The 13,592-nt window shown below is 45.8% G+C and overlaps 1 protein-coding gene across 1 annotated transcript in view; it reads left to right on the top strand.

Moving 5' to 3' along the window:
* The window catches only part of LOC142578247 (cell adhesion molecule Dscam1-like), a 176,967-nt gene that overhangs the window by 93,374 nt on the left and 70,001 nt on the right, over positions 1-13,592 (top strand). Inside the window, exons 3-4 of the mRNA XM_075687647.1 lie at positions 3,144-3,305; positions 10,139-10,285. Coding sequence (XP_075543762.1) covers positions 3,144-3,305; positions 10,139-10,285 — 309 coding nt within the window. The remainder of the gene's footprint in view (positions 1-3,143; positions 3,306-10,138; positions 10,286-13,592) is intronic.

Below are 13,592 nucleotides of genomic sequence, written 5' to 3'. Positions count from 1 at the left end.
CTCCTTAAGAGGCTTTATTCTTCTTGTTAATATTGCTAGTGCTGGTAGTAGTAGCTCACCTCTATACTCATCTTGTATTTTCTATTTTTTCAGCTTTTCGTGCATCTCGACTGCTGTTGCACATCCTTTTTCTCCCCAGCACTGGCCTTCTTGACATTGTTTGTATTGCCATTTATTCGTGGTTCGTTACGTGCACCATTACAAAGACGTTAAAAATGTTCCTGACAGAATATAGTGGGCGATTTGTTCGTTTATTCTTTGTATTCTACATACTATTATTAATACCTCAATTTTCGTTGCTGTAAGTATGCGCCAACATCAGACCTTAGGGTCGTTCTGGGCTACGCGAAGCTATACTTTGGCTAACTGATCGATTGATTGTTCCTAGTACTCGTAACGAAGAGTTTTATCAGTTTTTAATCGTGTCGGCTTAGGTACGGCTTTAAGCTACTATACTGAATATATATGAAAGATTACACTATATCATATCGTTGTCTCTGTTAAAACTGTTCTATAGTTACGAAGCGCTACGATATTAGAAAAAAAGAAAAAGAAAAAAGAAGACACTGAAGGAGAAGAAGGCTTAAGGAGATCTAAAAGCAAACAATTATATGGCGTGCATCAAGAAGAATGTTAGCCGAGAGAGAAAACTCTAAGGCGCGAAATAATTTTCTATGGAAATTTTAACTGACGCTGCAGTTGTAACAGAGACCACTGAGGCGCGCAGAAGCTTAGACAAATATTAAGTAAGTTGGCAAGGTTCCCTACTGGAACGCAATGTTCCACAGATTCTGAATGGTACAATGAACGCTTCGCGCCACCGATTCGTGAATCTGTACAAAAGAAAGGAGACGACAGACGAGACAACGACGTAACAAGAACTGACCAGCAGCTGTAGATTTTCGTCAATACATTTGTTCACATTCATTGAAATGACAGGACGCACATTTCAAGAAGTCCTTGCGTTGCAAGCATCACAGTATTGAGCACTCGCCGGCAAGCTAAAGCGCTAGGATTGTTGTAGTGTCTGACTTAGACAATGCCTCCCATTTCTGCTTTATAACAACCGGCAATATTTTTTTCGCTTGGTGACGGGTTGGAGTATCAGGACGACAGCGCGATCTGTCCACACAGCCCTTGTCCAAAACCTTTAGGTCGCCTCAGCCATGAGTAGTGTTTGGCCATAGAAAAAAAGAAAAGTATTGGTGTACACACTTTCGCGTAATGTGAGAAAAGGAAATTATAAAAACTATAGGTTTTCCCAGTTATTTACGTCTATATACGTGTCTTCGGAACTTCCCTGCGTGCATGCGGTGGCCACACTGATGTTAAAATGCAGCCATCGTTTTTGCAGGTTATAGAACGCAGATGTTTTATGCACAAAGAGAATTTCAGGGCACGTGTAAGTCAAATTTCAGTCGAACTCCTTGATATCGAAAAAGCGTGTTTAGAATTCAGGCGACGATAAAGCAATGGAAATCGCTTTGTTGCGTGCACTCTGCTTCACGCGTTGCCAAGTTACTGGAGAATGTGCGGTGGGCGCACGTATTTTTCATTTTTCATTTTAATGGTTTCTTTTTTCAGTCAGCGGGATTTTATTATTGACGTAATTTAGACAAATCTGCGGTAGCCCATCTTGTCTGAATTAATAAATTTTGCAAACAATATTATTCCATTCTCCTACCTTTTATCGTAAACGTAAAAAAAATGAAATCACGCTTCTAAAGAAATAAAAACGCGTGCGTTATTATATCAATGCCTTCGCTCCAGTGAATGCTACGTCTGACCGTTCGTATTCATTTTAGAAATGCTCTCAACCGTTTTTACTCTAGCGACCAAAGTAAGCCTTTCGGGCGAATCTTTCAGACGCGCATTACAGTAAAAAGTATGTTTCCTTGGGAAGGACATCGCGGCGCGTTGTGTGCATGAAACTCGTGTACTATGGTCTTAGCTAACGTCGTTGGTTATGTCGAAATAGATCTGGCGCATTCAAGCTGTTCAGTGCGTCCTTAAAAAGTTGCGCGTGAGAAACTTTCGCGCTGCATCTACAGGCACAAAATGCATGTCTCGGTAGGAACGGCACCCTTCGCTGTGGCTTAGTGCATTTTCTGAAGGCTGCCGGGCATAAACCGTTTGCTTTAGAGCGAGGAGTATCTTCCAAAAGGTTAGCAAGAAAGGTGGTGCTGCGGGTGATTTTTTTTTCTCTATTTATTTATTATTTATTTATTGCGCGGTGTATTGCGAAGAGGGGTATGACTTGTCCAGATGCCACAAGCAGCGATGAAGTGGGCGCCTTTGTTTCCCCATTTGGCAGTAGCTCGCCTGAGGTTAGTGTACAGTCGCTGATAAGACGGATGCACGCAAGTTTCTTCGTAGCTAAAAAGGTCCCCTGATCTTTACAGCGCTTGGTTGCGCCACGCGATCCTTAAGCGGCAGCTGCTGTAGAAGGAGGAAGCGAGCTGATATGCTAATCATTCGCGAACACTACGCAGCTGCACGTACAGGGCAACACTTCCAACATCTTTTTGCTAAACTGAAATTTATTTTACATAATTATTGTAATTTGCTAGTACTAACTACGGGGCAAGAACAAAGAGGGGAAAAAGTAAGCTTTAATGCGGCTAAGGGACCGCGCAATGAACAATGAAAGAAAAAAAAAACGGTACGAGTACGAGTAAAAGATAGGAAGGCGGCAGTATGGAGTACAGAAAAAAGGCGGTTAGCTGATATTATATTCAAGATTAGGAAGAAGGTGTAATCTTGGGCAGGACGACTAATTAGTAGAACAGATAACCGATTGTCTATTATTGTAGCAGAAAGAGTGTCAAGAGAAAGTAATTGCAGTGGAGGACGTAGGAGGACCTTGTCATGTGGTTAGGTTCATACTATATCTGTAAATATTATGATTTTTGCTGACGCAAAATAGAGGTTTTAGTCCTGCAATGAACGTAAACACTTTGATGACGGTAGTGATGTGGTGGTGGTTGTGATGGTGTTGATAGTGACGATGGCAACGAGGAATACGAAAATAATTAACTCACTATAGTTCTGGAAGCACAAGGGTATAGGAGTGGTTACCGTACCCCGCTGGTGCCATGCTGTGCATATTTTGATGACAAGTTCTGCCTCTCTTTTGGACGCAGTGCTGGACACCAACTATGAGATACGCTTTTCGGACCGGCACGTTCTCTCCGGCAACTCCGTACTCCTGCAGTGTCCAATTCCCAGTCACCTAGCCGACCACGTGTTCGTGACGTCGTGGCAGAGGGTCGACGGCTACGTCATCACTAAGAACACTCAAGGAGGTACGTAACATTCATCGGCATACGAGTCGTCATTACTATAATTGGCGTGAATTACCACCATTAGCATAAAAAAACAAGTGCGAGCATACCTCTGATCTATCCATACGCTTGCACATAATCATTTATACGAAGCCAGTACAGATGTCAATATTTCTGCTTAAATATCGAGAACTGTAGCGGGCCAATTATTACTAACCAATTATTTTTCACCCTTATTTTTCAACATGTTCACTCAGCGTTTGCTTCATATGCATTGCTAGCCTGTGAACGTTCCGCGAAAAATTCCTTGTCGTGCCTAAACAAAGGTGCCCGCGAATCGCAGTCATACCTGACGGTGCCGTGCGACAGGCGCTTCACCTCATTTCCAAGAACAATTGATGGTGCCCATGTGCTTGATGCTGTTGCCTTTCGCTGAAGCCATTGTAAAATAGCGACCAGCAATGCGGCAAGAGTGCATATACGTAGAAAGGTAAGAACTATGATTCCCTCACCATAACCTAATATGATGACGTAACACGGCAACATCTTCTGTCTTTTGCATCAAGCGTAAACTTTGAACTTATTGGGCGTCGATATTCTTTTCTTTTTTCGGGCGGTCGTGGTGAACTTGTGGTTGCTTTCTTCGAATCTCTTGTGAAATTCTTAAGCCACCTGCTGTGACTTCCCTGACCTTGCTTGTATTCTCGCTCTTTAAAACAGAGAAGAGAAAAGCAACGAGGGCCAGTATCCACGAAACAACCCTTTACATAGCAGCAACTATACTCATCGCCTGGCTTTCGGGTACCCGGCTCTTAGGATAGCGGCCAGGATGAGCACGGCACGACTGGAACGACCATGGTCGATCGTTGATGGCCCTGATGTCAGAGAAAATTCGCAAATACGTCTACAAAAGAGAAAAGTTAGATCTCTTACTCCCATAGCTCAGTGCAAGTTAGCATAGAGGATTGTAATCGATTATGGCGACAAGTTTGAAACGTCTAAACGCGTCATATTTAGCAACAAGAGCTAACGCATAGATGGAAAGCAAGAAGAGGAAAAGAATGGAAATAACACTAAGGAGATGTGTGAAACGTGATATCCCTTTAGTTTACTATGTTATCTTGATAAAATATTTATTTCATTTTCGAACACCAAGCTTGAGAAAGTAGCGTCGCTTATTTTGGCTTATATTGAGAGGCATAACGGATTGCTGTTCATTTTGTGTGACTCATCGGCAAGGTGGCCATGCCGAACTTGGTTACATTCTCTCAGCTACAGTATATGCACTATGAATTTCAGTCTTGGTAAGTTGATCTCCCACGATGTCACACATCGCAGCACGTAGTTATTAAACGTACCGACGGTTCACCTTGCGGTAGCGAAAATACCAGAACTTTGGTAGAAATATGGGCACAAACACAGATTGCACAGATAGCACAACTATATCACAGATTTCGAAATAAACCATACAGTAACAAGAATAATGTGACAGGTACATTATCTAGATATGTTTTCCATCTACGAAAAAACACACACAGATGAAACACGAATGCTATCTTGAGGTCATATGCGAGGTTGCGGTATCGCCAATACAACCTAAAGGTGAACTTAAAATTTTGATTCCGTATAGTAAGCCTAGTTTAGGATAATGCAGATATACAGGCGTCTGCGCAGAAAATTTAACATTTGAAGCATGAGCGGAAGCGCCGCAAGAAGTTCGGAAAGATAGCTGTCTTCGATACCTAAACTGAAAAGAAAAACGCCGGCGATACCGCTCACCGGAAGTGACGCATGACCTCAAACTCGTGGCTACTCGCCACGATCTTCCTGATAATACGGCGCCCGCGGCTGCCCGTGGTGCGCTGAAATATCGCAGACGCTACGAGCTGCGGTCTTATGTCATGACCACTAGCCACGGGGTGCACGCGTTGTCTGCTTAGTTGCTGTTTAAAGACTGATAACAAAAAAATTGAGAAGCTCTGAAAGATTGCCAAAATTGCTTCAGCGGTGCACACTTACAGCCAACTTAGCCAAAGTGAAATTGCGTTGCAGCTGGTCTTAGACCACGGTTGCCAGGAGAAGCTCACAGCCCGATATATGACCGTACTGCTGTGATGTTCACTATTGTTCAAAAAGTTATTTATTTATTTATTTATTTATTTATTGGTACCTCAAATACCCCATTTGGGGTTTTACATGAGGGGTGGGCATATTTACATAATATTTTCAATAAATGCCTTGAACGATGAATGACTGGAGTGGTGCACCGCTTCAGGAGGTAGATGATTCCAGTCTTTCGCTGTTTGAATGAAGAAAGAGTTAAGATGAGCGGAGGTGCGAGCTGGAGGGGGATAAACAGCCTTTGAATGGCCATGACGGGATGAAGTGCGATGCGCAGGCGTGATGTCGGTCTGATGAAGTAGTGAGTGATAAAATTTGTAAAAGAGGCACAGTCTTGCTGTTTTGCGGCGCTGCTCGAGGGTTGGAAGTTTCAGAGATGATTTAAGTTTAGTAACGCTAGTGTGGTAAGAGTAGTCAGAATGAATGAACCTTGCTGCACGATTCTGTATGGATTCTAGTGCTGTTGCCAGGTTAGATTGGTGTGGGTCCCATACTGAGCATGCGTATTCTAGTTTGGGTCGAACGATTGTTAAGTATGCGAGTAGTTTTACTGAGTGCGGGACAAGACGTAGATTACGGCGCAGGTAGCTTAGTACACGATTGGCATCATTGCTAATGTTGCAAATGTGTGAGGACCAACTGAGGTTATTGGACAAGTTAACGCCTAGGTATTTATATGAAGTCACAGCACATATTTCCGAACCGGCGATAGTGTAATTAGCTGACATAAATGATTGGCGACGATGGAAAGTAAGTAGTGATGTTTTTTTGACGTTGAGGGACATTAGCCAATTGTTACACCAAGTTTCAATGACGTTAAGGTCGGACTGGAGGGCGCGTGTATGAAAGAGAGAGAGAGAGAGAGAGAGAAAGAAAAAAAAAGACAAGAAGCGAGACACGTGAGGGCTAACTTGCTCGTATGCAATGAACGACTTCAAAAATTCACTTCCTCGTAGTTTCTTTGTGCTCACTGTTTACCAGCAGCAGGCGCACTGTGAATAATTGAATGAAAAGAGTTGCCTCCGCATATGAAGCCAGAAGCAAAAAAAAAAAAAAAAACGAGTCGTTGAACGTTCGCGACTTAGCCACCACCGATAGGAAGCCACATGTAGCTATCTCACTCTGGGAGCAAAACCGCTCGGGAATTATGAAATTTTAACGTTTCGCTTTCTCTGCCCGCCTTCAAACTTCAACCAGTTACATCGGCCCAGCCTGTCGTTGCCGGGGCGCGGCAAAATTTACTCGGAGCAAAGCCGCGGCTTCGTCAAATATTCATTTCGAAAACATTCGTCGTGCAACTCCCGCGCCGGGCGGCTCGCGCTGCTCGGCGTTCCGGTGGAGGTTCGTCCAATCTCGTGTTTGGTTCCTTTGTTGTCTTAGTCTTCCGCCCGACGCTCTTCAGAATGCATAGGCGCGCTCACCGCGGCGGGAATCTGCTGTCGCCATCTGTCACCGCGACTGAGTCTGTGTTTTTGTGCCCGGGTTATTATTTCTGCACGACGGGAAATGAAAGTGGACGGCACGAAGGAAAGGAGAGGCTCACGCGACGAAAGGACAAGCTTCGAGCGTGTGCCAACCTGTTCGCCGCGAAGTCTGCCATTGTCCAACGTGTCGAGGCTCGCTCTCATTGAAATCAAATGTCGCGCACTGTCGCGGAACTTGCCTTTGTCTTCATTACATTCCAAATGCCGAACGTTCGTTTCTCTCAAGCGATAAATTGAGGAACTGTGCACTGTAGTTCCATCTTTTCACTTCTCGCGTCAATAAAGAAAGAGTGTTTAGAAGCTTGCGAGAAAAATGGAGTAGGCGCAATAGGCGTACTTAGCAGGCACGCGCAGCACCGCTACTGGGCGCGTTTTCCCTGCAATTTGTAGATATGCACATTACGTAACTCATGGCCAACGATAATAAAAGAGCTCTACGTCTTCGCTTGAATACGGTTGCGGGCCAAACTGTGCAACATATTGGCTAAAAATCAGTACGGCCTTTGTACAGTTATGTAGTTTATGTCCTATGCGGCGTGTTGAAGTGTAGGAGAAATATGAAACGAAGGAAATAAAAAATAAGGAGAAATACGGAATTTGACCGAGGTTGCTTTTAGTTCAATTACTGTATACCGGAGGTATGAGTGAAGGGGTATTAAAAAGAAATAAGAGACGGTAATAATACAGGAAGTGAGTGCTTGATCCTTAGAGAAAGTGAACACATGAAAAAAGAAAGAAAGAAAAGAAAGATCGTACGCGCGTGAGTAAGGCCTGATAGATATACGTTCCATAAAAAAGCGTTCTCTCGCATCGCGTTTCCTCTCCCGGCTGAAGCGCCATAAAGATAAGGATAAAGTACCTTTCCCTTTCTCCTGCCCTCATATCTTCGCATATTTATTCGTGCTCAGGCATCCGAGCGAAAGTCACGAAATACATGCATGGCCTAGGGAGGAAAGGCTGCAGCAGGAGCTTGTCGGAGTAGAGAATGAGGCGTTAAAGGTTCAGGAAAGACAGAAAACAAGAAAAAGAGAACAAAACAGAAACGAACATCCTCGCTGCAAGGAAACGTCACGTATGGCCACAGCCGTATAACCAATTTGGAGGTCTTGGATACAGCGAAGATGTAGATCATGGTGCCGCAGGTTGGGGATAACGCCCCGTGCAGGCATAAAGGAGTTTGAACAGGCGGGTTATTATGGCTTCGAATGGCACGGGGCTCTCTCAGAGTAATGCGCACGTGAGCGCCAACAAATCTCTCGGGGCACACGCGTCGCGCTTGCACAGCAGCGAGTGGATTCTCGCAGGCGTCGTTGGGGCGATGATTCATCCGGAATAGCTACGCTGTTGGGCTTTGAGCTAACGTCCGCCATTTCTGTTTCTTTTCTTTTTTTTTTTCTTCTTATGGTTTCGCTCAGCAACGCAGGTAGCGTGATAGCGTGTCCAGCGTGTGCGTGGAAGCGGTTATGCGCTTAGGAATGTAGGCCCGGGACGTAGGCGCTCTGAGACCTGTTAGGCGGCGAGGTCAGCGGGCTCGAGATGTGTGCCCATTTTGGGCGCTTGATAAAGGCATCGGCGCAGAGTAGCCATTTTTGTTATGACTATGTAGGAGCAGAACGTCTCCTGCAGCTTCGCGCTGGCCTTGTGAGCAAAAGCGTTGCGGCATGGGCTGTATATAGCTCGAATATTGCCGTAAGGAAGTTGGCCAAGTACAGCACTGCTGTTCCGCAGTTGAATCTAAGAAATAAATACACAGGAAACAGGTGAGTGCGTAGGCGGGCCTGCTGGCCAGTCTCTAACTTTAGCGCTAGGAGGATTAAAAAACTCTAATGCTATCAACGTGAGCGGCTGCAACGTTGCTGTTGACCTGAGTAGGCGCTCTGATGCACAATTAGTTACAGTCACTGCTGAAATTTGTCTAAATGTGGCATTAAAAATCAAATACGCACACTGTCGCGCTATAACAGCGCAGTAGAAAACAGTCATACTCCTGCGTTCAATTGGCAGTGAGCGGTTACAGCGGATGGAAAGGCGAGTGCGAACGCGCTGCCACGAAATTTCTGCCGCCGTTTCTGCTGGAGCTCGAAACGTCTAAAACGCGTTAACCTTTTTCGGCAAGAACTGTATTTTGGCTTTCTTGTGGAGCTTTTCTCGGACAGCTTCGCCATAAGTTAGCTCTACCGAGGCCTTCAAGCTTTGCGAGTGCCCTCATACGATTGCAAACCAGCTTCTCTGCTTAGACCACGAAATCCGATTCACGAAATGCAACGACCGGCGACATACTCGGACCTTTGACTTTCTCCTTGCGCAGCTTATGGGATAGTTGCGGCGCGCCATCTGGTTTTATAGTGCAAATACACCTGTGAGGTTATCATCTACGCTAATTCTCTAAGCTCTTCTGCAGTGGAACTTGCGTTACGGCTTGTTTTACACATTCCGAGAGGGGAACGCCTATTTGCAGTCCCCACCCAAAGGACATGAAATCCGTGCCTGCTTTGGCAAACATTAAACGGGCGTGAACCGCTCGAACCCCCAGCCCGGCAAAGCTTCCTGTCCTCATGCTCGCACGGGGACCACTGCCTACAGAGCCGGCAGATCAAATCTTGGACGAGCACGTGCAAACAACTTTGTCGACGTGAAGTGCTTCATCGGTTATTCCAAAATTATTGATCGACCAACCGCGGTGGCTTAGTGCTTGCGGAGTCGTGCTGTCGCATAGATTTAAACATGGCGGATGTCATTCGTACTTCCGTCGAGTGCATTTAGTATACAGAAATTCAAAAAAATATGCAAGAGTTTGGACAGGGCAAGCAGGTATTTGCTCCTTATTCTGCATTGTGCACAAAAGACGGGTTTGACACTAACTCTCATAGCAGCTCGTGCTCATTGTCTCACACCGGGGCATAACAACCGCTGTGGTTGTTCGCAAGGCGTAATGGATTGATGCGTCTCGGTGATGCGTTCGTGCGGTATTCACGCTCACAGTGTTCGCCTTATACTGTCTACTTTTCTTTTTGCATAACTGAAACCCCTCCCTCTACTTTCGTTTTCATCCCTTAAGCCCCTCTCCCCTGCGTAGGGTAGCAAACCGGACGCGCTCCTGGTTGGCCTCCCCATTTTTTTCCGCTCTTCCTGCCTTCCACTTTTTTTGTGACCAGAATGGTTGTGACGCATCACTAAATTGTTATCTAGTCTTTTAGAGCTTGACCTTATCACTCCCATGACGCGGTGATTTGCTTTTTTATGACACAGACGACTACTTGGTTACTAGTGATGGGCAGTTGTACATCCGCGAGGCCCGGGATGCCGAGGAGCTCCTGCGATACCGATGCCACACCGAAAACACGCTCACCCGCAGGAAGAAGACCAGCTTGAACTTCGTACGCCTGCTTCTCAGAGGTGAGTGTGATGGTTGGTATAGCGGCAGTTCGAGCCCACAGTATCACCCTTCCGAAGTGCATATTCACGGCGCATTATGTAGCTGCAAGGGTTTATAGTATGCGTGTTTTAAACGCGGAGACTGTTCCTTAAAGGGACACTAAAGGTTACTATGAAGTCAAGTTAAAGTGATAAAGCAATGCTCTAGAACGTCTAAGGCGTCAATTTAATCACGAACAGAGCTTTAGTAACCGAGAAATTGAGGTAAATGCATGACACCCCCTGGTACACCCCCAGGGTGTGCATGACACCCCCCCCCCCACCCCCCCAGTGACATTCCGGTACTAGCCCGATGACGAAAGCACTCCTCATCATAATTTGTCACTAGTACTCATCTACTCCTATTAAAAAGATCATTTCATTAGGTTATAAGACGGAAGAAAATGCTACTTGTCTACTACTCTTCGATTCTAAGAAAAAATAACATTTTGACGTTACCCTTGTAGGTGGTCGAAAGGTTTCGTTTTCGCTCGACTCTGCGCCGCGCGCGCTTTGGAGTTTCAGTTGTTTCGTTATCGCGTCGTGCTGCGCTGGTTCTGCTGGCTCGTGAAACTTGCATTTGGAACAAGCAGCGAGAATGCCACGTCCATGTGATGTCGTGGGATGCGCGAAGGGTCCGCGGAACTTGGCCAAGGGCAGTGGCAGCGGCGAATCCAACCTTATTTATCACTGTGTGCCAACGAGTGAACCTCTCCGTTCGAAGTGGTTAAGTGCCGAACCTCTGCCACAGCGCGTTGTCAAAGAGCCGAAAAATCGCCTAGTGTGGTCGCTGCACTTTCGTCTAGAGGATTACGAGTTCAACGCCAACTTACTGAAGTCGTATGGAGTGCCTTTCAAAGCAATGCTTTCCCGTAGCGCTGTTCCGTCGGTCTTGCCTGCATTCTCCGCAGCGCAACTGCAGGTCGAAGACGGGGCGGTGAGTGCGGCATTTGGTTTTCACGAAGGAAAAGCTACAAGTGTGCGAATATGCAAAGCCATGACAGGCAGTTGCCATCGTAGTAGTACGCAACGACGACGGCAGCGCGAGCCCTCAGCAGCAGGTCACGTTCATCAGTGCTTAAATCACTGAAGTCGAGCCCAGCATCGCGAGCCAATGTGTCGTTGTCAGGGTCGTCCATTGCACCGAGCGTCAAAGTTGGCGTCATAAAATAGAGACCCAGGTTATCGTCGCGCGCTTTCCTTTCCGCTAGCCACTATAGTTCCGCTTTAGCAATGCTGTCGGCTCTGTCTTGGCTGTTTCTGGCCGCGCGCTTGCATTTTGCGCAGGAAAGCCGTAGCGCCGTCTGCGGGCGCCGTTTTAGTCACCGACGGCGCAACGTCACTATGAGATCATGACGTCACCACTCCTCGATCGGAGGGCGCGCAATTTGAACTGCGCTAGAGGTACGCGGACGCTTCAGAACGCATTGTCTCTTAAAATAAGTCTCTTCTTCGCATGAAACAAGCGTTTCGATATTTCTGGGATGGTATTTTAACAGTCCACGTTTACTTGATATTAACCTTTAGTGTCCCTTTAACACAATCTGAGATGCCAAAAAAAAACATTTATAAGAGGGGTACATAATTGTAGCGGACATAAACTAGCGAGAGCTGCCGGCATTAATCCTCCCAAACGGCCTTTCATGAGTGTAATGAGTAGATCATCAATGAACAGTAAGTGTAATGGAACCTCAGATCCTCCTCTGAGTGAACAGACAATACTAGAACACCGTCCCCAACGATCATCTGCTCAGAAACATCGAACGCACTTTTGCGCTTTCTAAGAACGTGTGGCTTGTGCGAGCGCCTTTGACTCTGCACACTCGCTCTCTCTCACTCGCCCCAGCACCGAGTCGAACCGTTGCATTTATTTCAGTAGATTTTTATGTAGCATTAGGTTAACGTTACTTTTGGCAGCAATTTCTGCCACTCTGCCAATTTTTGCCATTGTGCCGTCTTCAGTTCCCACTGCAGGCGTTTAAGGGGTCAAGTGTGAAACACGAGGAGAACCACTAGCGCCTAGTAGTACTGCCTACAAGAACTTTTTAAGCACGATTAAGAATAAATGCGTTCTGCTTGCTGTTTTAGAAGCTACTGTGGCTGCCGAATGACACTATCTCTCCCCTTTCTAAATCTTGACCACACATACTCGCGTCACAGATTCGCGAATTATCGCACGTCGACGTGATCACCCGCCAGTTTCGGCACCGCTCACCCGCAGAAGCAAAGGCGCACAAAGAAACGATACAGGCAACAGTCAAATAAGCACGCTTAGTGGCCCCTCTTTTTGCCACTAATATCCCCGCCCTGGGTGTCCAGTCTGCAGGTCAAGTCACGCAATGCTGAAGCCGACATCCACCACCTGCTGTGGGTTTGCCCTGCGTAGAAATCGACGAGGCTCCGGTACCTCGCAGCAGGGAAACTTCCGCCGCATAATCCTAGCTATTACACTGCTTGGACGCAGGGACCACATTATCGATCCCTCCTGGACTTTATTAGGTCCGCAAATCTTTTTTTAATTCATTTAATCATCCTTATTCACCCGCATCCCCATACCCCCTGTGTGAGCTGAGGCATTAAACCTAGCATTAAAAATAATAGTAATAATAAACACGCTTCTTGTAAGGATATAGAGATTGGAGAACGTCTTCTTATTGTTGCGATTTTTACACATTGAGCACCAGGAGCTTCACTTAGTGAAGAACTAGACATTAAAGTAAGAAGTAAATCACATTTCTAGAGTTCCCTAGGCTTTGATGACGAAGTAGGTTCGGTGAGCACATTTGGCTAAACTGTTACTGCGAGTCTAAGCAGCTGCATTTGATTTTATTTATTGGCTGTTGTAATATTATGAATTAAAGAAATACAATTGAAAGGAAGGGAGATTAAACAGGACTGTGCCCGGCTGGCTACCTTGCACTGGGGAAGGGAGAAAAAGAGGAAAAAGAACGAAGAGAAAAATGCAAAGTTAACAGTTAATCTCGGCGAGATAGTAAACATTACCAGCACTGTCCTTCGGAAATGGCAGCCACCTTGTTAACCACTTGACCAAAGCTCACTACACTGTATGAAAGGCAGACAGGACACGTTAACACTCTCTGAGGCCATTTACAAGGAATCGGGTGAAGAAAACAGATTACATTTGTACATCTCCAACTGTAACGTAATGAAGTGGCGTTTTGAAAACTCGAACTTTTCCATCAGGTTATAGTAACAAATTCGCCGAGCAATCAAATACAGCCCTATTCAACTGTATTGGAGAAACTAGGGTGCACTTCCATGTTCTTTC

This window comes from Dermacentor variabilis, chromosome 4 (genome assembly GCF_050947875.1).
Source record: "Dermacentor variabilis isolate Ectoservices chromosome 4, ASM5094787v1, whole genome shotgun sequence".
Classification (NCBI taxonomy): domain Eukaryota; kingdom Metazoa; phylum Arthropoda; class Arachnida; order Ixodida; family Ixodidae; genus Dermacentor; species Dermacentor variabilis.
Note: the sequence above shows the minus strand (reverse complement) of the source record. Positions and strands in the feature narration are given on the sequence as shown.